The 27,589-nt window shown below is 42.8% G+C and overlaps 1 protein-coding gene across 1 annotated transcript; it reads right to left on the reverse strand.

Moving 5' to 3' along the window:
- Positions 1-27,440, reverse strand: TCTN2 (tectonic family member 2). Its single transcript, XM_082668209.1, has 18 exons — positions 27,269-27,440; positions 26,983-27,090; positions 26,487-26,563; positions 24,841-25,036; positions 21,799-21,899; positions 17,734-17,924; positions 17,088-17,214; positions 14,742-14,883; positions 13,391-13,456; positions 11,960-12,094; positions 11,644-11,721; positions 7,562-7,642; positions 6,462-6,573; positions 4,225-4,331; positions 2,410-2,566; positions 664-789; positions 422-510; positions 1-178 (listed from the first exon to the last, which is right to left on the reverse strand). Exons 1-18 carry the CDS (start codon positions 27,348-27,350, stop codon positions 84-86), a joined length of 2,070 nt encoding a protein of 689 aa, XP_082524335.1. The 5' UTR covers positions 27,351-27,440; the 3' UTR covers positions 1-83.
- Between the last annotated feature and the right edge of the window lie 149 nt (positions 27,441-27,589).

The following is a 27,589-nucleotide window of genomic DNA, read 5'->3' on the forward strand; positions in this document are numbered from 1 at the left end:
AGAGGCACACGGGAGGACAACAAACCCCTGAAGTAGAAGCTGATGATCTGTAAGAGGTCAGACGGTAGCTGAATTCCACGCTTTCATATTCCAGTCCAGGGGTTACTGAGGAACACCGCTAATGTGATGAAGGATGCCAACAGTAAGCTCTTGGCAACACACTGAGAATAAGGCTCCCCTGCAAGGCAATGAATCAAATTAAGCAACGTTCCTGTTTCTTAACTTTTTGGGTAATTATTTAGGTAGAAGTGAGCCAAAGCATAAATAGTGATCCTTTCTAAGTGGCAACATGATCAGTAAATGTTTTCCTTTTAAAGCTCTGCTATATGTTTTAAGTTTTCTGTGACATTTACACTTTTTTTAAAGTTTTTTAATTGACACAACGTAATGATAACCATTTCAGAAATGTGCTTTACCTTACCTTGATAATACTGGGTCAGCGGATATAGAAGTTGCGGCCAACAAACCTCATTTCTGTTACAGTTGTACTCTGTAAAATTGATCTGGAATCTACAAAACATTTTAGGAAGTTACAGTAGCTACAGCAAAGCACATGCCTTTGATGAGAAGCATCAAAACCTAATTAAAGAAATAAACTTCTTACTTTGGAACATATATTTTTCTGCTTCTTACTAATGTCACTTAGGTCAGCAACTGTATTACCTTGTAAGTGGACGGGGTAACTGTGCAGGTATCTTAATAAACTGGACAGATGCACTGATGGGGAAAAGGCTGACCTCATCCTCACAAGTCAGCCCACACTGGAACTGCCAGCTCACCGAGGAGAACCTGGGAGGGAAAGGTTAAGCAGACAACAAATCCACCGCTCATTTCCGGTCTGTTAAGAACATCAGGGGACTTCCCTGGTGGTCCAGTGGTTAAGACTTTGCCTTCCAATACAGGGGGTGCGGGTTTGATCCCTGGTCGGGAAGCTAAGATCCCACTTGCCTTGCAGCCAAAAAACCAAAACATAAAACAGAAGCAATACTGTAACAAATTCAATAAAGATTTAAGAAAGAAAAAGAACTTCAGGTAACTGACAACAACAATATGAGCTGAGATTCTCCTAAAGAAGTTTCCCATATTCTGCTGGTGCTATATTTTCCCCTTTGTATTATATAAATTTTCAAACGCACAGACAAGCAGAGACAGTTGTATAATGAACCCTCATGGCCCTATCACAGGCTGCAACAGCTGCCAGCATTTTGCCAATTCTGTTTCATCTCTCCTCCCCCCTCAACTCATTTCATACTGGTGCTTTTAAAATTCATTTGTTTTACCACTTGTTTGTCTCAAACAATATTATAATAATAGTAATAACAACAATAATAACAGTAGCAGCTAACGATTTTTAAAGGCTTTCCATGTTATTTCTGCCTACCCAGCATGCCTTTGCCTTTCTTCTAGTAATGACACCCCAGTTTTCCCTGGCGGAACTACCCCTCCCCACTCTCAGTTGAGTGGACAAGAAGGGACCCACCTGAACCTAGGGATGTGCCCATAAGGTGCGCCTGGCCAATCAGAGCTATGCCCCTGGCCATAGTAATTGGTTCAGAAAGGAGCACATGACCGAAACTGGACCAATAAAAGTCTTCCCAGAACATTTTTGAGAAAGTCCACATTGGACTTGCTAAACTGGAAGAGCTTTTTTTTTTTCCCCTAACCACTGAATCTCTAGGGAATTCCCTGGACTTGCTAAATTGACATAAGCCTGGATTTGCTGGTGTTCATCTTCGCCAGCTCTTGAGGAAACCCCCCCCCCGAGAATGAAGCCCACCTAAAGAAAAGAGGAACCCAGAGATAAAGGGGGAAAGACCCTTGACCACATGGGAACCATGAACCATGAACACACGGTGTATGGACTTTTCATAACTTGAACCAATAAACCCAACTTTTGCTTACGTCAGTGTCAGTTGGGACCCTGTCACTTAAAGGTGATAGAGGTCTGACATGTAAAGGTACATCACCATTTTACAGATGAGGAAACTGCAGTTCAGAAGAGGTTGAGTAACTGCCCAAGGTCACACAGCTCACACTGGAATAGCCATGATTTGAACCCACCCATCTGCCACCAAGATCTCTAACCACTGGGCACTACTCCCTGATCAGTATGCCAATGGTATTCACGAATTTCAAAATATGCCGAGCACTAAGCAGCCCCTTACTCATCTCTGTACCCCCTGAAGTACCTGGCAGACTCCCTTATACGTAGCTTTACGGATACTTGTGAGTGAGAATGAGTTTCCATTACAAACAGTTTACCCATATTCCATTTATACATGTAATCATTTGCTAATCATTGCAATTTGTAAATAAACCAGTCAGATTCTAAATTAGCATTCCCCTATTCTTCGGAGCGCCCTCAACTTTCCTGTCTCTAAACCCCACTTATCCCCGATATGATCATACCTTGTTTCTATGCCAAGTATCTCCTGCTGAGTCATCCCTTCTACGGCGCCAGCATCCGAGAAGAGGATGCGGACATTCAGCTGAGCGGGGACACCCAGGCAGATGCCGCTCGCGTTGCTGACAGGTGGGTCTGCACCTGCATCGGGGGCATCTGCACCTGGAGGAATGGTAAGTTGTGCATATTGGAAAGAATTATTTAATAACAGTTTTCCTACAATGCTGTGATGCTCCCAAAATGGGAAATATTATCAGACAGGAATCCCAACGAATGAGGCTTTAATCTCTAACAGGCTCTAGTTACATGTCTCTCTGTAACTGTGTTACCCCTCGTGTTCAAAATGTTCCCTTGGATGCTAGGTCAATCACTGGAACTTTAAAATCCCTGACCCACATAATAAAACCCTAAATCATGATTCAGTTCCCAAGCTCCTCATTGAAATCCACCCAGAGTTTTAACAGAAATACCATATACTTGCAGTAAAATGCCATGAGACTTATCCCATGCAGTCACTATTCTAGTAAAAGCTGTATAAGACATTTAAAGTCCATACTAACAACTTTAGTTACTACGGATTAAATAGTTCAAAAGCAATTTCCTGATGTGTTGCCACAGCAGTAGTACAAATAGAAGAGAATAAAACTGAGTAAGAGATAAATTTTCTTTCATCTTGAAAACTGGCCCTTATGGGGGAAAAAACAGCAAGGTCAGTTACAGGATGTGGATGGCAAGTCCTATGAGACTCTGGAGGGGATTTCTTTGTTCCTTCAGGGATTTGGAAGGTTGGCAACACTGTTTCCAGTTTCCTCCTCCTTGATATATGTGTTCAACATCATTTCTCTTCTATCAACCAGGATCAGGATTGATTTTAATCTTAGATACGAAATAGAAGCTAACAGCTTCCACCTTGAAGGCAACAAAACACCATCACCTCTGATTTCCCACCTCACCAACTCCGGTTCTCTGTCTTGAAATTTCCCATGCTTTTTACTTCTTAGATGCTTTACTGACCCCTTCCCGCCATCCCTCAGGCACTCCACGGCCCACCTAGCTGGCCTAGAGGTTCACAAGGGGTTGACAAGCCCAGACCTCTGGGTTCTGTTTCCAAATAAGGACGTAGCTCTGCGCCTAGTGACTTGAGCGCAGACTGTGCTGGCAAATCGTGGCCAGCAGGACTCCCTGCCTGAGTCAGAGAGTGGCGGGGGCACCTCAAGCACACAGACATATTACGTGATCCGTGGCCACCCCACGGGGCAGGGGAGAGGCCTGCAGACCACAAAAAAAAGGGGGCTTCCCTGGTGGCGCAGTGGTTGAGAGTCCGCCTGCCGATGCAGGGGACACGGGTTCGTGCCCCGGTCCGGGAAGATCCCACATGCCGCGGAGCGGCTGGGCCCGTGAGCCATGGCCGCTGAGCCTGCGCGTCCAGAGCCTGTGCTCCGCAACGGGAGAGGCCACAATAGTGAGAGGCCCGCGTACCACAAAAAAAAAAAAAAAAAAAAAGGAATGCAAACTGACACGCACTGAAAATCCTCAAACTTCATTAAGACTTCCTTTTCCAAAGACCGTTAGCTTGTAAAACAACTGGGCAATTTGAACTTCCTGTTGGTATCCTCTTTAAAAAAAAAAAAAAAGCCATCATGAATAAGAGGTAAAAGACATGAAAAGCCTCCTGCCCGGAAAGCTAACCTCTAAACAAATGTCCGTTGGGCCACAGCAAAGAAAGACAACCTGTCAGGTCAGGCTGTAACACTACACCTGACGCTATGTAATCATAGCAACCAAGGTACACATTTTACACGTGTGCAGCTTTCACTTACGTATTATTTCAAGCCAGCCATCACTAAGATTGTTGTAATTGGAGTTGCCTCTCATTGCAACATGAGTCACTTGCATTAACGAATCAAGTAGTTCAACAGCATTCTCCCTACAAGAGAGGAAGACATTTCTCAGCGCATGGCCAGCAGGTCTCGTCCTGAAGTCCTTACAAAGAGTGTCCAGCGAAGTGAGAGAGTGGCATGGACTTATATATACAACCAAATGTAAAACAGACAGCTAGTGGGAAGCAGCCGCATAGCACAGGGAGATCAGCTCGGTGCTTTGTGACCACCTAGAGGGGTGGGATAGGGAGGGTGGGAGGGAGACGCAAGAGGGAGGGGATATGGGGATAAATGTATGTGTATAGCTGATTCACTTTGTGATACAGCGGGAACTAGCACACCATTGTAAAGCAATTATACTCCAATAAAGATGTTAAAAAATAACAAAAAAAGAGTGTCCAGGCTGTGCTTGCTGGGTGTCTAAACAAAAAGCTGCCAGGGGATCTGGCTGGGAGTCTTGCCTCTTTCCGAGGTCTTCCTGGGATGAACTTACACAGCAAGGGGAGGACATATAGAAACAATCTTTCACTTTGGCCTTAAAATGTTAGTAACTTATGTTGGTATCATGTGGTTTACAGGTTCCTTTGAGCATCACAAAACTTGGGAGGTGGGTAGATCACATATCAAATTACCAGGATAAATTCATGGGACACAGTGACCCAATAGTAAAAGGAACCTAAATATTTCGTTAGAATTTTGAGCTATAAAATTAGGTGAGGGTTAAGAATTGGAACTTGGCACCTCTCTGTTCCAGTAACGTCACTGGAGGATACAAATCTTACAAACCACAAGGGAGAGGCTCTGACTGCCCCGCACCCTGCAACCAGGAGCCGCCGTGGGTGACGTATACCCAGTTTTTCTTCCCTTCACAATGTCCCCCCACCTTTTCCCTGCTCCCCAAAGAACTGTACCACTTGGGATAGGAGATACCACTTCACACCTGCTAGGATGGCTATTATTCAAAAAATGGAAGATAACGAGTGTTGGCGAGGGGGCCTTCCCTGGCAGTCCAGGGGTTAGGGCTCCATGCTTCCACTGCAGGGGTCACGGGTTCGATCCCTGGTCGGGGAACTAAGATGCCACACGCCGAGTGGCATGGCCAAAAAAAAACAAGTGTTGGCGAGGATGTGGAGAAATTGGAAGCCTTTTACGTTGTTGGTGAGACTGTAAAATGGTACAACCACTGTGGAAAACAATATGGCGGTTCCTCAAAAAATTAAACATGGAATTACCATATGACCCAGCCATTCCATTCCTGCATATATGCCCAAAAGCACTGAAAACAGGTATTCAAACAAAAACGGACACATGAATGTTCAAAGCACTATTCACGACAGCCAAAAGGTGGCAATACCCCAAATATCCATCAACTAACGAACGGATAAACAAAATGTAGTGGAACAAAATTCAGCCATGAAAAAGAACGACGTATTGACGTATGCTACAACATGCATGAACCTCAAAAACAGGATGCTAAGTGAGAGAAGCCAGACATAAAACGTCACATAGTGTATGATTCCATTTACACGAAATATTCAGAGTGGGTAAATCCATAGAGACAGAATGCAGATTGCCTGTTGCCAGAGCTGAGGGGAGGGAGGAATCGGGAGTGACTACTAAAAGGTACAGGTTTCATTTTGCAGAGACGGAAGTGTTCTGGAACTAAATAGAGGTGGTGGTTGCACAACACTATGAATGTACTAAATGCCACTGAACTGTGCACTTTAAAATGATTATGTTGTATGAATTTTACCTTAATTAAAAAAAAATGCATATGCATATCCATAAATTTTCTAAATGCCACCCAGATAATTAAGTGGAAAATACTTTATACATCATGTTACACAGCTTAAGAATTCTTTAAATGTTAATCACTGACTATACTTGGCTCCAGCCCTCCTTCTATTTCATGGGTTTCCAATGATGTGAACAAACTCTCAGAGAAATCTGCATAAATATGGATGAAATAGCTTTAGTCCCAAGAATGTCTATTTTCACTTATATTGATGTTTGAATCAACTCTAAATTGTATTGGAAGTTTGTATTATTTACTATCACTTTTATATGTTTTTATTCAGACTGAAATTTTTCACATTCATGTTGTTGTTAGCATTCATGTGAATTAGATTTAAGCAAACCACTCAAAATGTAGATAAATTCATCAGTGAGACACTCACCTGAGCTGAGTACAGTTTTCATTAATTCCAACTTCTAAAAGGCACCCAGACAGTGCATTTTCTCCAAATAAAATGGGTTTGAAAGTTGCTGATATACACAAACCCCTTCCAGCTATAAAATAAAAAGATTATCCTATTTTTGCAAAATAAAAGTAAGTAAAATATTTACATTAAAGTTCTTCTTACAAAACAGAGAGAGAACAAAAAGCATAAATAAAGTTTCCAGGGACTTCCCTGGTGGCACAGTGGTTAAGAATCCGCCTGCCAATGCAGGGGACACGGGTTCGAGCCCTGGTCCGTGAATACCTCACATGCCACAGAGCAACTAATCCCGTGCACCACAACTACCGAGCCTGCACTCTAGAGCCCGCGAGCCACAATTACTGAGTTCTCGGGCCACAACTACTTAAGCCCGTGTGCCTAGAGCCCGTGCTCCGCAACAAGAGAAGCCACCACAATGAGAAGCCCGGGCACCGCAACGAACAGTAGCCCCTACTTGCTGCAACTAGAGAAAACCCCACACGCAGCAACGAACACCCAATGCAACCAAAAATAAATTAATTAATTTAAAAAAAGAAAAGAAATAAAGCTTCCAATTTCCGAGAACTGAGGTCATTGTTACTCTAATCCTTTGAAAGCTGAACAAAAGGCTCTTTCTGTATCAAAATACCTGGACAGGGATCAAGGGTTTATTCTGAACCTGAAATTTAATGCCTTCTGGCAGATGTGGGTAATTACCACTGTTGCAAAGATTTTTCCATAGTTTGGAATAAAACTATTCTCATGTCTCTGATTAGCACCATCTTGGGCTAATCAATAACTACAAAGACAATGGACTCTCCAGCCACTTTCATATTTAAATCTCTGTTACTAAAAACCAGCACTCCGAGTGCAAACAATGTGAACATTTTTTACAAAAAAAAAAAAAAAGAAAGAAAGAAAGAAAAGAAAGCTGCAGAAGGATGGAAAACCCCCCCACACACAAGCTAAATAAACAAACTCGGCTTTAAAGTAATTGGTTCCTTAATCGGATTCAAAATATGGTAATATTTCCAATTCTAGTTCACCAGAGAGCTAATCATATTACCAAACCAGATTACCGGATTGCCAAAGGTGTAAAGTCGTGACATTATTCATCCTGTTGGTGTTTAGAGCTCGAACAGGCTTGCCAAGTTGGTAACCTAGACAAACACAATGCAGGAGAGTGAGCATCTTTCCCTCTAAAGTTATTTTAATGCAACAGGCGCTAGCTCATCAAATAACGGAAAGGAGGAATCCACAGTAAAAGGAAATATGCAGGCAAAGCTTTTTCAGAATACCCTCGAGAAAAGGGACGTCACCTTCATTTGTTTTTGGTTTTATTTTGTTTTTTATTGAAGTATCGTTGATTATAATGTTGTGTTAGTTTCAGGTGTACAGCAAAGTGATTCAGGTGTCACTGAATCAGATTCTGAAACAAAGATGTCCATGTGATTTTTTGGAACACATTTTTAAAGTAAAAATCTGAAAAGTGAAAAGCAGGCAGGAGTTGGTCTTGGACCTCTCACCCTGGAGAACAATTAGCTGCTGGGCAGGCCAGTTCATGCATACTTGCTGAGTGATTAATACCACTTATCACAGGGGCTCGTAAGGGAAACTTAAACCAAAGTTACCTTCTCAGGGAATGATTTGCCGGTAAACCAATTCAACCCCAAGATCTGATTTAGATCCTATTCCCATCCATCTCCCAGTAATCCAGTTTATTGTTTCCACCTTTTTTTTTGTTTGTTTAATTTTAATGTCATCAAGTGCTTTTCTTTTCTTATTTATTTATTTATTTTTGGCTGTGTTGGGTCTTCGCTGCTGCGCGTGGGCTTTCTCTAGTTGCGGTGAGCGGGGGCTACTCTTCGTTGTGGTGCGCGGGCTTCTCATTGCGGTGGCTTCTCTTGCTGTGGCGCACGAGCTCTAAGCGCGCGGGCTTCAGTAGTTGTGGCACGTGGGCTCAGTAGTTGTGGTGCACAGGCTTAGCTGCTCTGTGGCATGTGGGATCTTCCCAGACCAGGGATCAAACCCATGTCCCCTGCATTGGCAGGCGGATTCTTAACCACTGCACCACCAGGGAAGTCCCTCCACCTTTTTAATATGAAAAAGTTCACAGGTACAGAAAACTTGAAAGTGAGTCTCATTCAATACAGCCAACACCTAAAATCAACAACTGTTAATATTTAGCCGTATATGTCTTATCTATTATAAAAGCACATATACATTGGAGGGGAGGGGCAGAACCATGTGAAAATAAGTTGTAGACATCATGACACCTCACCCCTAAAACCTCCATCACACATCTCCCCAAATTAAGAACATTCCCCTACAGGGAATTCCCTGGCGGTCGAGTGGTTAGGACTCCACACCTTCACTGCCGTGGTCTCAGGTTCAATCCCTGGTCGGAGAACTAAGATCCCACAGGCCAAGGGGTGCAGCCAAAAAGAAAAACAAACAAACAAAAAAACATTCCCCTATATCACCATGATGCCAATATTTCTCCTAAGAAAATTAATAATAATCCCTTATATCATATCATATCCAGTTCATACTCATATTTCCTCTTAGATTCCCTCCAAAAATGTGTTTTAGCGCTGTTTTTACAAACTGGGATGCAAATGAGGTTCATGCATGGTGTTTGTGTTTCCAGCACTACGCCCCACCGTTCCTGAACCAGAGGCCTCCCCTCTGGCCACAGGTCCGACCCTGCCCGCATACACATCACACTCACGTCTTCCTCCTTGGCTTCCGCCAGGTTATTCCTGTTCCCAGCACCCTTTCCAATTATCTGCTTCTCAAGGCGCAATCTCCTCTTTGCAGCCCAGTGAGGAAACCCGCCAGGGGCAGAGCTCTGACTCGCTCACTGCTTTTCCTCCAGCACTGAGAACAGAACCTGGCAAGGGCTGGACACTCAACACTGCTCTTTAGTGATGCAAAGTCTGGGAGAGCGGTCAACATTCTACTCCTCTGAATCCTGGAGTAACTGTCCCCAAGTCCCTCACCCGTTTATTAATTATCTTGGATTGTTCACTGTTGTTTCCTGTAACTTGGTGCTGTCATTCCAAATGAGAGAGTGAATTCCTTGAGGACAGGGCCCATGTCACATAGTCCTCTGAAAACCCCGTCCTGCCTCAGAAAGCGCTAGAGACAGTGGCTGTATCTATTCAAGCTGTTTCGCTGCCTGATCAGTTCTGGCTCTTAATTTATTCGTTTTTGATGACAGTGTCAACATTTTTCACATATTCTGATGGTGCGTCTCAGAAATCTTGTCAAATTAACTCAGTGAAATGAAAACCCTTAAATTCCAGGAGCCCGCTTTTAAAGCCAACAATAAACCCCAAGCTCCACATTAATAAGTACATTAAAATCCTATTTAAAAGAAAAAATATATATATATATATATAAAATGGGTCATGTATGATTAAATCAGTATATATAAGGATTGAAGATCATGCAAAATAAAAACTTATTTAAAAGTAAAAAAAGGATAGCAAAAGGACGGAGAAATTTTTTTAAGAAACAATGACAGGTTTATCCAACAAGTATTTACTGAACACCTACTATGGTCTAAGCCACAGTTGTCCCATAGAAATATAATGCAAACCTCATATTTGATTTTAGAATAATATGTATCTTTAGAATTTTTTAGAAATTAAATTTTTTTCTAGTATCCCCATTAAAAAAAAGAAAAAGAAATAGGTGAAATTAGGGACTTCCCTGGTGGTGCAGTGGTTAAAAATCTGCCTGCGAACGCAGGGGACACGGGTTCGAGCCCTGGTCCGGGAAGATCCCACACGCCGCGCAGCAACTAAGCCCGTGCACCACAGCTACTGAGCCTGCGCTCTAGAGCCCGTGAGCCACAACTACTGAGCCCATGTGCCGCAACTACTGAAGCCCACGCGCCGAGAGCCCGTGCTCCACAACAAGAGAAGCTACCGCAAAGAGAAGCCCGCGCATCGCAACAAAGAGTAGCCCCCACTTGCCACAACTAGAGAAAGCCCATGCACAGCATTGAAGACCCAACGCAGCCAAAAATAATTAATTAAAAAAAAGAAATAGGTGAAATTAATTTGAATAATGTATTTTATTCCACCCAATATATACAAAATATTATTATTTCCACATATGACACTGGCCACATTTCAGGTGCCCAGCAGCTACATGGGGCTAGTGGCTAGAGTACTGAACAGTGCAGTCCATCCACATACTGGTTTAGGCCCTGAGAAGGCAGCAGTGAACAAAAGAAATAAACAAATACATGACAAAACGGGTGGTGATATATTTGCACATAAATACAAAATGCGCAACGTGACCGGGAGTTCACAGTCTCCGGGAAGTCTCTCCACAGATTCCAGGTTAGGAACCCATCATCTGCAGCTTATTTCTTTAAAAATTAATTTTACCAACACTTTATTTTTTATTTTTTAGCCATGCTGTGCGGCTTGCAGGATCTTAGTTCCCCAACCAGGGATCAAATCTGGGCCCTGGCAGTGAGTGTGGAGTCCTAACCACTGGACCACCGGGGAAGTCCCCCTTACCAACGCTTTAAATGCCTTATTTTCTTTTTCAAAAGACGAGAGTTCCCTGGAGATCCAGTGGTTAGGACTCCGTGCTTTCACTGCTGAGGGTGTGGGTTCGACCCCTGGTGGGGCAACTAAGATCCCACAGGCCGCACAGCACAGCCAAAAAAAAAAAGAGAGGGGGAGGGAGGGATAAATTAGGAGTTTGAGATTAGCAGATACAAACTCTTATATATATAATAGATAAAGAACAGGGATCTACTGTGTAGCACAGGGAACTATATTCAGTGTCTTGTGACAGACCGTAATGGAAAAGAATATGAGGGGGAGTATATATAAATGTGTGTAACTGGGCCACTTTGCTGTGCACCAGAAACTAACACAACATTGTAACAATACATCAATTAAAAAAAAAAAAGACCAGTAGCTAAAGAGAAAGGATGTTTTAGGTTTACAACAACTTGTTACAATATACACTTTATGTAAAAAATCAAGCTGTTATCAGGAAAAGAATACAGTATCACAAAAGAAAAAACAGAGTCACAAACTGAAGTTGGAGCTATTTATGATCATCGTTATAGCACAGGAGTGTTGGACTAAAATATGTTTGTAAGATCAGTGACTGACATATACTATCTCACCTGGATTTCCAGACAATTCCTTTTCATTACCACTGTTATAGCTTAAAAATTTCACTGTAAATCTCTGTGTCATGATCCCTAGAAATAAAACAAAATAAAAATATGTCACCACATCACTAGGAAAAGAAATTATCCCCCATAGTGTTTTCTTTACCTTATAATTGCATTTTGACATGCAAAAAAAAAAATACTGTTTTCTGATTAAATCATAAATACAAATAAGAAAAACAGGTCTGAATTAATCTGTTATAATTATGAAAATCATGAAGAAAATATTTTAAACTGAAAGCATTCTTGCTGCCCTCCACCAAGTTACCTTTCTGGTGGGCATTAATTTTTGCCCTAATGATTCTGACATTTATTTCACTGATTGTATTATTATTCCATCTGAAAATATAATGTTCTTCCACATTCACATTCCTGGGGGCTGATCCAGTACTTAAAAGTGTTTCTGCAAAAAAAGAAAAAAAAAAAAAAACAAGAATAGAATACTTTCATAAATTAAAGACCTAAAAAAAAAAAAAAATTAAAGACCTTCTTTGGGCTCAAGTTGGTGGTTTTCTCTGCCTGGGTGGCCTTCCCCCCACACCCCACCCCTGCCCTGCCTACCCAGTTCCCTTACACAGCAGTGTCATGACTTCCTCCAGAAGCCTTCCCCATTCCTCTGCCCAAGTCAGCGTTAGCCACCTTCTCTACACCATCCTCATATCCTGAGTGAGCTCTGTCCTTTTCATTTCAGCATCCCTGGTCCCCGGCTCATAGCTTGATGCAGAGCACATGCTTGGAAGAATGTTTGTTAAATGAAAGATTACAGAATGCCAGCTTTTTAAGAGCAGGGGCCTGCTGTCTAGTTCACTAATATATTGTACTAATATCCGATGAAGCAAAGAATAAGTTCGAGAATTACAGCACGTTGAAAAGAACCACTAGTAGTATCCTTCATTAAAAACAAAAGTCCTGGAAATATCGGCCAAACTCTACATACCTTATTTGGCTGCCTCACAAATGCAAAGTTTAATGATCAGAAAAAGAAGAGCAAGCGAGAAGTGAAAATGCTAGGTCCTAAAGAACGCTTTTTTTTATTTTTTTAAATTTATTTAATTTATTTATTTATTTATTTTTGGCTGTGTTGGGTCTTCGTTGCTGCGTGCGGGCTTTCTCTAGTTGCGGTGAGCGGGGGCTGTTCTTCGTTGCGGTGCGCGGGCTTCTCATTGCAGTGGCTTTTCTCATTGTGGAGCACGGGCTCTAGGCGCATGGGCTTCAGTAGTTGCGGCATGCAGGCTCAGTAGTTGTGGCTCACGGGCTCTAGAGCACAGGCTCAGTAGTTGTGGCACACGAGCTTAGTTGCTCCGCGGCATGTGGGATCTTCCCGGACCAGGGATCGAACCCATGTCCGCTGCACTGGCAGGCGGATTCTCAACCACTGCACCACCACGGAAGTCCCTAAAGTACTCTTTAACTCTCTGAAAAACATCTAAGAAAAGGCCCACAGGCCCTGAGAATGAGGAGGGACCGTGGAACCCACGTCATCCAGGACTGTGAAGGGTCTGGCTCAGGTCACAGATGTTACTCCAAAAAGGCAAGACGGAACAAGGAACGAGCAAAATAGTAGTGGGATATCTTTCTAACGGCTGTGAACCTCCTAAAATTCTCACTAAAAGTGTATTTTACCCTGGGACTACATATTACTTGCAAGAAATGACATGTATTCCCATAGAAATGATATAAAAGTGTAACATTAAATTACCTGTATTGGTGATGAATCTGTCTAGGTCAGTTGCTTCCTCATAGATTACTTTTGGTGTAACTATGCCTGAAAAGATACATAAATGAACTTCCACAGGAGTACATGACCTAACATGATCACATTTATCTATGAAAATGAAAGCTTGCCAAGCAAATACAGTAACTGTGCCCGCCCAGTATGCCAACTACTCAGCTCCCCCCAACTCCCCAAACGCCATCAAATGGGAATCCCACCATTCTTGGCATCTAATTCGAACTGAGAAGGAGAATCTCAGAAGTCAGTGAAAATAATCTGGAGAGTCACTCTTGTATAAGAACCAACATGCAGCACGCTGCTGGTCTGGAACGTAAAATGGTACAGTCACTGTAGAAACCAGCTTGGCAGCTCCTCAGAAAGTTAAATTACCCTGTGACTCAGCAATTCCGCAGCTAGGTATCTACCCAAGGCAAATGAGAATGTATGTCCGCACAGACACTTGAACACAAGTGTTCACAGCAGCATTATTCACAATAACCAATAGCTGGAAACAACCCAAATGTCCATCAACTAATAAATGGTAACAAAGTGTAGTATATCCATATGATGTAACACCATTTGGCCACATGAGGGAATGAGGTTTTTAGAAAAATGGTACAGATGAACCGGTCTGCAGGGCAGAAGTTGAGACGCAGATGTAGAGAACAAACGTATGGACACCAAGGGGGGAAAGCAGCGGGGGGGTGGGGATGGTGGTGTGCTGAAGTGGGCGATTGGGATTGCCATGTATACACTGATGTGTATAAAGCTGATGACTAATAAGAACCTGCTGTATAAAAAAATAAATAAAATTTTTTTTAAAAAAAGGAATGAGGCTTTGATCCATGCTACAGTGCAGATGAATCTCAAAACCATGGTGCTGAGTGAAAGAAGCCAGTCACAAAAGGCCACGTATTGTATGAGCCCATTTATATGAAGCGTCCGGAACAGGCAAATCCACAGAGTGGCTGCCAGGGCTCAGTGTGGAGGGAGAAGCGGGAGAACTGTTAAATGGCTGCAGGGTCTCCATCTGGGGTGATGAGAGTGTTTCGGAACTAGGTAGAGGTGATGGCTGCACAACACTGTGCGTGTACGAAACGCCACTGAACCGTACACATTAAAATGGTTAATTCTGTGTTATGAGAATTTTAGCTCGATTTTTTAAAAAAAGAACAGACATGCAATATGCTGTCTTATGGAACTGAACTTTTTCCAAAGAAAACACCTTCCTCAGTTGGCAGGTGAAGTATTATTCTAAGTTGATCCAGCAGAAGTGAGATCAGAATTTATCTCAACACTCAGGTCCATGCTCTTATTCTGAACGAACGTCACTTACCTCCCATAGTACCATTCTTTACCTTCACGTTGGTGATTCTGTCTCGTTCTGGGTACACCTCCAGGCTAGTAACGCACTGAACATCGAAATTCTGAAGGAAGGCCACCGGGGCATTCTGCATGCACTGCCCAGCCAGGGATACCTGAGGGCCAGGGGAAATCCCGAGAGATTTACGACCTCCCTTCTAATCATAAAAAAGAGATCAGCGTTTTGTAAAAGTACTCTTTTTGCAGCCTGCTCCTCCTGCTGGGTTAGCTTCAGCAAAGGCTAGGACATTGACTAACTGACCAACTTCAGTAAAATGTCCAGCTGACTTGCTACTCAAAGTCTGGAAGCCACTGGCTGAGGGGTCACAGTAAGGACAGTCGCTAAAGAGAATTCCCTGCTGTGCATCATTTACTTTGCAGAAACATGATTATACTCAGTTTCATGTTCTCTCCCTCATTACAACCAGATTTTTGTTAAAACCATACAAATGGATTCTGGGAATTCCCTTACGGTCCAGTGGTTTAGGACTCTGCGCTTTCACTGTTGAGGGCCTGGGTTCAGTCCCTAGTCGGGGAACTAAGATCCCACAAGCCAAGCGGCAAGGCCAAAAAAATAAATAAATAAAAATGGGAACTTCCTGGTGGTGCAGTGGTTAGGAATCCGCCAGCCAATGCAGGGGACACAGGTTCGAGCCCTGGTCCGGGAAGATCCCCCATGCCGCGGAGCAACTAAGCCCCTGCACCACAACTACTGAGCCTGCGCTCTAGGGCCCGTGAGCCACAACTACTGAAGCCCATGTGCCACTACTACTGAAGCCCACGTGCCTAGAGCCCATGCTCCGCAACGAGAGAAGCCCCATTCACCACAACTAGAAAAGGCCCGCATGCAGCAACAAAGACCCAATACAGCCAAAAATAAATAAATACATTTTAAAACAAATAAATAAATAAATAAAAATAGATTCCTATGGATAGTAAAGAAAAATGGTTTAGCCTCCCATGTTTTCTTCCCATATTTTCTCCTAATTTTGAACTTAAAAAAAAATAAAGATTTCACATAAAACTCTACAGTCTTAAAATATTTTTCAAAATTCTTTAATATTATATTAAATATTATATTAATATTTAATATATAAATATATTTAAATTTTAATATTTAATATATTTAATATTATATTAAATATTTGGCTTACAACATTGTAAGCCAAATATATTTCAATAAAAAATAAATAAATAAATTGGGCTTCCCTGGTGGCGCAGTGCTTTAGAGTCCGCCTGCCGATATAGGGGACACGGGTTCGTGCCCCGGTCTGGGAAGATTCCACATGCCGTGGAGCGGCTGGGCCCATGAAACATGGCCGCTGAGCCTGTGCGTCTGGAGCCTGTGCTCCGCAACGGGAGAGGTCACAACAGTGAGAGGCCCGTGTACCGCAAAAAATAAATAAATAAATAAATAAATAAATAAAATTTTTAAAATATTTATAGCTTACTAGAAATTGGCTATTAAATTAATAGAAGTGAAAAACGACAGTTACTTCCATGGAAATTTCTAGAAAGTCTTTTGGCTTTATTTAGTAAGTTCACTCTGAGATTTAGCAAAGACAGATTAATTTAAGAGTGACTACTGGGGGCGCAGTGGTTAAGAAACCGCCTGCCAGGGTCTTCCCTGGCGGTCCAGTGGTTAAAACTTCGCCTTCCAATGCAGGGGGCGCAGGTTCGATCCCTGGTTGGGGAGTTAAGATCCCACATGTCTCACGGCCAAAAAACCAAAACATAAAACAGAAGCAATATTGTAACAAATTCAATAAAGACTTTAAACATGGTCCACATCAGAAAAATCTTTAAAAAAAAAAAAAAAAAAAAAAAAAAAGAAACCGCCTGCCAGTGCAAGGGACACAGGTTCGAGCCCTGGTCCAGGAAGATCCCCCATGCCGCGGAGCAACTAAGTCCCTGCACCACAACTACTGAGCCTGCACTCTAGAGCCCACGAGCCACTACTACTGAAGCCCGCATGCCTAGAGCCCGTGCTCCACAACAAGATAAGCCACCACAATGAGAAGCCCACGCACCGCAATGAAGAGTAGCCCCCACTCGCCGTAACTAGAGAAAGCCCACACGCAGCAACGAAGACCCAACACAGCCAAAAATAAATTAATTAAAAATTTTTTTTAAAAAGAGTGACTATTAAAAGGAAAAATAAAATCCAGAGGCCTTAAATATTTGAGTGCCTGAAAAATCCATAGGAGAAAAATAAGTAACTTAGGAAGCGATTTTTTTTTTTAGAGTAATATGAGTTAAATTAACAAGAGGAAGGGGAAAATGAGAACAGCCTCTAGCATATTAAAATTGAAATGATTACCTGCGGAATTGTAAAATATGCCTTATCTACAGTCATAACTGGATCTCCTTGTTTGTAACCAAAGTCTGATAAGTCTTTTAGATCAGTATGCAAATACATGTCAAAGGGAGCATGTTGTCCAGAGGAACTGCAAATCAATGAGAGAAACCATCACTAATGTGCTAAAAACAATTCTTTTAAATTTTTTCTCTGTCTTTTTAATTATAAAAATAATATTTGTACTAAATGCCACTGAATTGTACACTTTAAAGTAGTTAATGGTTAATTTTATGTTCCATGAATTTTACTTCAATAATAATAATAAAGTTGTTGTAAAATTTCAACAAGACAGAAATGTAAAAGACATAAAGTTAAAGTCCCCCATGAGCCCACCACTCTTTCCCCCAACCCAGAGAATCACTATTGACTATCTGTGGTATCAATCAATTTCTTTTTGGTGGTTCAATTGATTCAGTGACTCAATTTCTTTTCCAATTCTTTCAAATACTTAACACAATATAAACTTACTAACTGAAATCTAGAATTGAATCTAGAATGGAGGAATTGAAGCATGGAGCCACTGGAGAGCTCCCGAGAAGGATGTGGCCCATATTCTAGGGTCACCTGGGCACATGGCCCTCTCCTGGGCAGCCCCTTGGACACTTACACGGAACCGTGATAGAAGTACCCGAGGAAAGGCGAGTTGGCGAGCTGCACACACAGGAACGGAAACCAGTCGGGGACTCCACGTGCCGTCTGAACAGAGCAGAGTTGATCAAAGGGAGGATTAACGTCTCCTCCAAAAACGCCAGGGAAACAGGACTCCCTGAACAGCGCTGTTAAATCTGATGAGCATTCCTGGAAAGAAGATGTAGAGGAGAAGTGAAAAGAGGAAAGTTTCCCCTGGCCCGCCATCAGGATCTCCTGGCCAGTGTGATGAACACGCGGCTTGAGGCCAGCAGGACCCCCCCAAGGAAGCAGAAACAAACACAGCCTGCATCCAGGCTAAGGGTGCTTTGTGCTTTTTACAGAAAGTAAAATCATGCTAAAATTTTAGTCAGCGCCCTACAAGCCTCCAAGTCAGGAACTTCAAACCTTCAAGGAAATCACATCTTAACTGGGGACTTAAGATATACCACACACAAAAAAAAAAAAGATGGGAAAAAGAAAAGATAATATGGAATAGACAACAAATGGAGAATTTTCAGTTGTCATCACCATTCAAATCCCTAGCCCAGAGAAACCTAAGGACATTTAGAGTTAGGGCAGACAGTCCATATTCCATAAGAATCCTTGAAGCTCTCACTATTGTGATATCACGACCCAATTAATGTCAAGAAGTCACTTTATTCACGCTTTCATTTACTCATCTGTATTCTTCCTTGTTTCTCAAAGGACTGAGAGAGCTAAAAGTTAAATACGTTCTAAATCCCTTGTTTACTGAAGGTAGAAAAGTAAATGATCTGATTGTTTTAAACAAGGGCAATTCAAATTAAAAATTGATCATGTCTAAAGTGGTACGTAAGTTGAAGCTGTCTGAAGATGTCACTGACCCAGAATCCTAAACGATTCCAGTGGTTGGTGCTATAAGTATACATATACACCATATATAACAAACATGAAGGAAATTAGAAATAGGGCACAGTGATGCACTCTGAAAGAAAGAGGGAGAGAATACATTTGACATTTCTGTTGATACCTGAACAGATTTATGATGTGCTGTATTTTTAAAATTAAACGTGATTGTTATTATAAATACAATTGCTAGTATGAGTGCTCCAATATAGACCCTAAGCTTTCCTTTGCCGTTTTGTAAAACCAACCATGACATAAATAACTGCACTCATCCAAAAGTGGGAGTGACTGGGGTCCTTGTACATGTGCCTCTTTTGCATCTCTTATTCCCCTTCAATCTAAAATAAGGATTAAAAATATGTATTTGACCTGGGATTGGCCAATGGTTTCTTAGATATGACACCAAAAGCACAAGCAACAACAACAACAAAAAAAAATGGGGTGGAGAGAGAAGGAACTGGATGAAGGTGGTCAAAAGGCACAAACTTCCAGTTATAAGATAAGTAAGTATTAAGGATGTAACTACAACGTGAGAAATATAGTTAACATGCTGTGCGTTACATATGAACGTTGTTAAGACAGCAAATCCTAAGAGTTCTCATCACAAGGAAAATCTTTTTTCTATTTCTTTCATTTTGTATCTATAGGAGATGATGGATGTTCATCAAACTTATTATGATAATCACTTCATGATGTATATAAGTCAAATCATTATGCTGTACACCTTAAACTTGTACAGTGCTGGAGGTCAATTCTATCTAAATAAAACTGGAAGAAAAAAATGATAAACTGGACTTCATCAAATTGAAAAACTTTTGGGCTTCAAAGGACACCAACAAGAAAGTGGACAACCTACACAAGAGGAGAAGTTTTTTGCAAATCATATATCGGATAAGGGACTAGTAGCCAGAATGTATAGTGAACTCTTATAATTTAACAACAAAAAGACAATCCAATTGAAAAGTGGGCAAAGGGTCTCAACAGACATTTCTTCAGAGAAGATATACAAACAGCCATGAAAAGATGTTCAACACCATTTGCCACTAGAGAAATACAAACCAAAATCACAATGAAATACCACTTCACACACTCGAGGATGGCTATAATCAAGATTATTCTAACAGCTGTTGGTGACAATATGGAAAATTGCAATACTTATACACTGCTGATGGGAATGTGAAATGATGTAGCCGCTTTGAAAATCAGTTCCTCAAAAGGTTAAACATGCAGTTACCATATGACAAAGCAATTCCACTCCTAGGTAACATAACCAAGAGAAATGGGAACACACATCCAAACAAAAACTTGTATACAGGTACTCAGAGAAGTATTATTCATAACAGCCAAAAAGTGAAAACAATCCAATGTCCACCACCTGATAAATGGGTTCAGCCCTATGTGATATATCCATTCAATGGAACATGATTCAGCCATAAAAGGAATGAAGCACTGACGCATGCCGCAACACGGGTGACCCTTGAAAGCATGACGCTAAGTGAAAGAAGCCAGACACAAGTCCTCCAGACAGACAGACTGTAGGATTCCATTTATATGCAATGTCCAGAAGAGGCAAACCCACAGAGACAGAAAGTAGATTAATAGGGGCCTGGGAAAACAAACTAGTGAATATAACAAAAAAGAAGCAGACTCACAGATGCAGAGAACTAACTAGTGGCTACCAGTGGGGAGAGGGAAGTGGGGAGGGGCAAGACAGGGGTAGAGGATGAAGAGGCACAAACTACTATGCATAAAATAAATAAGCTACAAGGATATATTATACAGCACAGGGAATATAGCCAATATTTTATAATAACTATAAATGGAGTATAACCTCTAAAAATTGTGAATCAGGGCTTCTCTGGTGGCGCAGTGGTTAAGAATCCGCCTGCCAACGCAGGGGACACAGGTTCGAGCCCTGGCCCGGGAAGATCCCACATGCCGCAGAGCAACTAAGCACGTGCGCCACAACTACTGAGCCTGTGCTCTAGAGCCCGCGAGCCGCAACTACTGAAGCCCACGTACCACAACTACTAAAGCCCGCATGCCTAGAGCCCGTGCTCCACAACAAGAGAAGCCACTGCAATGAGAAGCCCGCACACCGCAACGAAGAATAGCCCCCGCTCGCCGCAACTAGAGAAAAGCCCGCACGCAGCAACGAAGACCCAACTCAGCCAAAAATAAATTTTTTAAAAAAGTTGTGAATCATTATGTTGTACACCTGAAACTTACATAATATTGTAAATCAACTATACCACAATAAGTAACTAAACAAACTTAATTTCTAGTGAAAACTGGAAAAAAAAAAGTGGCCTGGGGATGAGGGACAGGAATGGGAGTGATTGCAAATGGACATGAGGTTTCTTTTTTGAGGGAGATGGAAATGTTCTAAAATTAGATTGTCATGACAGTTGTACAACCCTATAAATTTACTAAAAATCATTGAAAAAATATATTTTCTTTCCTTTTTATATTTTCTTAAAGGCTTCTAAATAAGACATTAAAACCATCCTCCCAGTATCATCACAATCAGGACTTTATCCAAAGAGATACATTTTTTTCATCCATAAACTAGGCTGAACAGGCTGGATAAGGAAATACTCAATTTCAGGACTTCCCCGGTGGTCCAGTGGTAAAGAATCCATCCTGCAACGCAAGGGACGTGGGTTCGATCCATGGTCGAGGAACTAAGATCCCACATGCCGTGAGGCAACTAAGCCCATGCACCACAACTACTGAGCCCATGCGCCTCAACGAGAGAGCCCGTGTGCCCCAACTAAAAACCCGATGCAGCCAAAAAAAAAGAAAATACTCAATTTGAAAACAATGTGCAACACAAAATACTATCTCAGTTTTTTTTGTTTGTTTTGATATGGACCATTTTTAAAGTCTTTATTGAATTTGTTACAATATTGCTTTTGTTTTTATATTTTGGTTTCCTGGCCAAAAGGCATGTGGGATCTTAGCTCCCCAAACAGGAATCGAACCCGTACCCACTGCAATTGGAAGGCAAAGTCTTAACCACTGGACCGCCAGGGAAGTCCCCATTCGTTTTGTATTTTAAAAAGGTTTTAAAAAGCTGTTGATGGGGAACTGTTGGTGCTCTTCACATGCCAGCTGGTACCATAGCTTTCGTGCCCAATAATCAGAAAGACCATACCTGGTCACAGCAGCAGCGAACGTCACAGGCCCCGGCTGTTAAATTACAAGGGCAAGGACCAAGGGGCTGATACACCTGGTTAGGAATAACAGTCACGTTCTCTGAAAAGTACAAACAACAGAGAAGTTCAGCAGTGAAACACTGACAAAACACTGCCACAGTTTTGACATTCAAAGAAAGCTGAATCGTTGTTTTACCAACCACCATTACCAATATTCCACATTAAAGAATCCCTGAAATGAGCTATGCATAGAGCATAACCGAGGCTTGTATCTACTCCTCCAACAAAAACCCAAATAGAAGAAAATACGCTAGTTATACGAATTAAAAAGAAGTCACAGCTGAACTTGAAAATAACCAAGTGACTAAAATTTACGAGTTAAGATAAATGTAATGCACTGCTTTTATTTTTCAGTACACTGAACGATCCCTTTCATAACACAGACTGATTTTAAGCATTTACTCCTTCAAATTCATTACTGAAGCCATGATGACATTTCAGACAGCTTATCAGGAAGCCATCTGACGACAAGATCACATTTATTTATGCTACACGCTCAACCTCAAGTCCCACCACACTGTGAATCAAATTTTCACATCCTGATTCTAGTTCACGTGTGGGGGAAATCAGTAATCTTCACATTAATTGGGAAAAGGAATACATTATATTACATTTCAGCCTCCTAACTGGGAATCCAGAGACTCATAGTTGGAAAACTATGTAGCGATTATTTGTTTAAACTCTATGTATCAGTCAACTTCAATGACACAACAGCTGAAGCATCTAAAGAACAACTATTATACATTCTATGCTATAAGGAATAAGAAGGTCCGAGTAACAGACCGTGTCACAAGGGTAAGGGTCTGACCCTCAGTTTAATCAAACCCGTGTGACATAAGCAAGGCATTTTAGAATAGGGTTTTGCTATGTGATATAGAGACAGATGTTTGTATATCTATCTATATGTCTCCCACGTTGTTTGCTACTTTCCTTTTTACCAGGCATACCACTTACCTCCTGGCTGTCCTTCCACCCTTTTTCTTGTTCTGAACTCTTGTCTGACTGGGTACAAAATTTTTCATACCTTCATGGGTCAGAGTGGACATCTCATAATTACCAATATACAGATACTCTAATTTTCCTAAGTTTGGCTATTTGTACAAAGACATTCCAAAATATTACCTAAATATAGTCAAGCATATTTTTTAAAAGAAAAAAGTCACTGCCTTGCGTGATACAGCTACCATTAAGCCCTCCTGTCAGTTTTGGGTTTTTTTGTTTTTTGTGTTTTTTTGGCTGCACCGCACAGCTTGTGGGATCTTAGTTCCCCAATCAAGGATGGGTGAGCCCTCTGCAGTGGAAGCACTGAGTCCTAACCACTGGACTGCCAGGGAAGTCCCCCTCCACAATTTCTTTATGCAAATATGAATATACATATTCTTATTCCATGCTATATGCACCCATCTGCACCTGCTTTTTGCACTAGCAATATAGCTTGGAGAGCTTTCCAAGCAAATACACTGAGGGCAGAGTAGTCCACTGAATGTCATTACCGTAACTTATCTAATCCTTCTAAACTTCCAAAACCACAAGGAGGACCACAGTTACAGGATGTGATGTGCGAAATGGCACTGTGGGAGTCTCAAAGTGGCAGACCTTTGCTACTAAAGAGGAACACTTCTCCCTTCATCCCGGGTGACCATAAAGGTAAGAGGTGCTAGCATTTGTCACAGGCAACAGGGGACATGGTGGTGGCACCTATCGAAGTGGACCCTTCAGCATCAGCACATCTTTTGTCCTTAGGACACTGCCGTGATGTGAAAGGGAGAGCAACACAAAATCATTTTCTCATGTCCAGAGATGTATGTGCACAATGATATTTGCTGTAGCACTAGTTACAGTATCCAAAGCTGGAAAACTTTTAATTAAATAAACAATGGTTATTCAGCAAATAAACAATGGTGTATCCACACAAGGGAATGCTATGCAGCTATTAAAAAGAATATAAGAATTATATTAAAAAGAATAGAAAAAGAATGAGGAGAACTTACTTGCATTCCTATGAAAAATTTTCTAACTTATACTACTTTTTAAAGGTATAGAACAGCAAATTGTACATTATTATTGTGTTTGTTCTTAAAGAGAGGAAAATGTGCTCCTATGAGCATAATTAAGCAAGCTGCCTCTGGGAAAGGCAGCTGGCTGTCAAAAGCATTCACTGAAAATCTGCTGTTTTTCTATAAACTCATTCATCAGTCTCTCCCTTCCTTCTGTTTTGTTTTGAGATGGAGTCACAGGAATCAATACAAGGAAAAAAAACTTTACTTTCTCCCAAAAAGGATTTAAAATGGCTTACAAAGATTCAAACAGTAGATCAAAATACAATACATGGGCTTCCCTGGTGGCGCAGTGGTTGAGAGTCCGCCTGCCGATGCAGGGGACGTGGGTTCGTGCCCCGGTCCGGGAAGATCCCACATAACACGGAGCGGCTGCACCCGTGAGCCATGGCCGCTGAGCCTGCGCGTCCGGAGCCTGTGCTCCGCAACGGGAGAGGCCACAACAGTGAGAGGCCCGCATACCACAAAATACAATACATCTTTTTTATTTTTTTATTTCTCTTTGGCTGCGCCTCGGCTTGTGGGATCTTAGTTCCCTGACCAGGGATTGAACCCGGGCCTGTGGCAGTGAAAGTGCTGAGCCCTAACCACTGGACCACCAGGGAATTCCCAAGATACAATAAATCTTAACTAAAATAATACAAAGTGGAAACTTTTAAAATAAGAAAATTAAACAAAATGAAAATAAGTTTAGGAAAGCAAGACACACTCATGATTGAAGCACACAAATTGCATGGCACACACAATCAAACAATGTTTGCAGGGACTTCCCTGGTGGTCCAGTGGTTGGGACTCTGAGCTTCCACTGCAGGGGGCACGGGTTCCATCCCTGGTCGGGAAACTAAGATCCCACATGCTGCGTGGCACGGCCAGAAAAAAAATATGTTTGCAGTAAACGTTTTGACAGTCAGAGACTTTACTTGCCTGATGCATTTTGGGCCACAGAGGAGTTGGCATAAATTTCCACTTGAACGAGTAGATGTGCTAAACAGGATGAATGACGAGAGGCTGAAACCAGAAGAGTTTGGACAATACACGGGGCCTCCGGGAACGGATCTGTCTCATTAGACAAACATGATGGCAGACCCCTCTTCAACCTCACAGTCACTTCCAAAGAATTCTGAAAGGAAAATATTGCTGTACTTTTTATAGTGACTCAAAATGGCATCTATAAGAACACATAATGGAAAGCGCAATCAGCCTCCGTTCATTTTACAAAAGAACTGTACATAAGAAAGACATCACTCTGCTCAATTCTACCCTGTAAACCTACAGCAATATGCAAGCCCTGATTCCTAATACTCAACTGAACATAAAAGCAAGCAAGTTGTGGCTGCTTAGAGAAAGCTGAACACAGGTCTGATAAGGTAACTCAGTTTGTCTAGCACCTTTATCATCTTACCAGCAGAAGATTAAATACACACAAAAAAGTCCACGAAAACAGGTCCCGGTTCCTGGGGTGCAAGCAAAGTTTGTCTTTTTCATCCTTCATCTCCGGAGTTGATGCTATGCACATACCGGGCACTCAATAAAACATTCATTAAATGGAAAATATTTCATTTCTCCAGGCTTGAGTGTCCTTACACATAAGCTCAAGAGTTGGGTGAGATCAGTGGTTTATGAAGCTCTTTTGAGTCACAAATCCATTTGATAATCTGACAGAAGCTGGTAACGCTCTCACCAGAAAAAATGCACACACGCATAATTTTACACACAGTTTCAGAGGGTTCACAGGCTTCTTGAAACTCATCCAAGGACCCCTAAGAACCTCTGGGTTGGATGGACGTCTATGAGATCTGATAGTCCACAGTTCAATGGTGGTTCCAAGCACTCAGAAAGCTTTGTTTGCTTGTTTGCGATGTGTGGGATGTGGGATCTTAGTTCCTGGACAAGGGATCTAACCCGTGCCCCCTGTAGTGGAAGCGCGGGAGTCTTAACCACTGGACCGCCAGGGAAGTCCCAAGAAAGTTCTACCTTGTTCGATTAAGAGAACACTGCAGGGCTTCCCTGGTGGCGCAGGGGTTAAGAATCCACCTGCCAATGCAGGGGACATGGGTTCGATCCCTGGGCTGGGAAGATCCCACGTGCCACGCAGAAACTAAGCCCGTGTGCCACAACTACTGAGCCTGCGCTCTAGAGCCCGTGAGCCACAAGTACTGAGCCCGCGTGCCACAACTACTGAAGCCCGCGCACCACAACGAAGAGTAGCCCCAGCTCACCGCAGCTAGAGAAACCCAGCGCGCAGCAACGAAGACTCAACGCAGCCAAAGACAGACAGGCAGACAGATGGATAGATAGATAAATAAATGTGTGTTCTTGAAAAAAAAAGAGAGAGAGAGAGAGAACACTGCAGGGGGAGTTCCCTGGCGCTCCAGTGGTTAGGCTTTCACTGCCATGGTCCCAGGTTCAATCAATCCCTGGTAGGGGAACTAAGATCCCGCAAGCTGCTCGTTGCAGCCAAAAAAAAAAAAAAGAATAAAAAAAGAAGAGAGAGAGAGAACAACACTGCAGGAACACTAGATGTGGGCCTCCGCAAATGCTACCCAAAAGGTTTTCACTTCTGGCCTTACCACAGTGGGGCTGACAGTCAAACTCCAGTCTCCGGTCTCATTGCTCAGCACTCCGCAGGTAGGAACTGGCAAGAAACCTACGGGAGAGATCAGAACGCAAGGCACTATTGCCCAGCCACTAACAGGGTGCGCTCTTGAGTCAGGAATCCCTTTCCAAGCCTAGGATTGGACCCTTTACAAGCTGTGTGACTTTGGACAAGTGACCACCTCTCTCAACTTCAGTGTCTTCATTTGTTAAACAGATTAAAAGGTATTTAGGAAAATGAGGTGATGCATTTAAGTACAGCGGATAGCTCAGCGAAGGCTAACTAGTGAGATTTGAAGCTTTCTTTTACTGAACCTGTCCTTCGGTCCTCTGCTCCACAGCAGCCACCCATCCCGACTTTGAAGTGGACAGCGGCAAGGGACCCAGGGGATGCCACCTGGCCAAACTTCTTGGGCGGCCTGGACCTGACCCAACCTCCTCCCTCCCCACAGGAAGGGCCGGGCTCTTTACCCATCTCGTCCCGCAGCTGGGTCAGGGACACGGTCACATCCTCGGTGCCTCCAACCAGGGACGCGCTGACTGCAGGGCCGGACATGCGGATGACAGGAGGCATGAAAACTAGCGGGAAGAAAGGGACAAAATGGAGTTAATAGTTGCAGAGCTCCTGACTCCGCTGGGTGGTGGCTTCCTTTGGCGGGGTCTTCCGCAGCTCCCGGAGGAGTCCCAAATTGGGCCCCAAAAGCCTCGTCCCCTCCCTCAGCCCCGGTCCTGCAGGCCCTTGCCCCGCCTTACGCACCCAGGTCCCCCCACAGAGGCCTCAAGACGCTCTGCAGAAGAAGGAGCCTCAAGAGCAGAGGGACCGGCGGCGGCAAACGCATGCCTGGGGTCTCGCTGGGCCTGCACGGCAGGACCGCGCCCGGCTTAGAAGCCTGGAAGCGCGGGGACGCCAAGACACGGCCCCGTCTAACTCTCCGCCATCTTGTCAAGCGAACACCCGGAGCTATGGCAACCACCAATCGGCCGCCGGCCTGGCGGAGTGGCGCACCGTGATTGGGCCAGCAGCAGAGAGCGCCCACCCTCAAACCCAGCCGCCGCATCTCAGCCCAGCCCACGGGCC

This window comes from Grampus griseus (genome assembly GCF_964374135.1).
Source record: "Grampus griseus genome assembly, chromosome: 12".
Classification (NCBI taxonomy): Eukaryota; Metazoa; Chordata; class Mammalia; order Artiodactyla; family Delphinidae; genus Grampus; species Grampus griseus.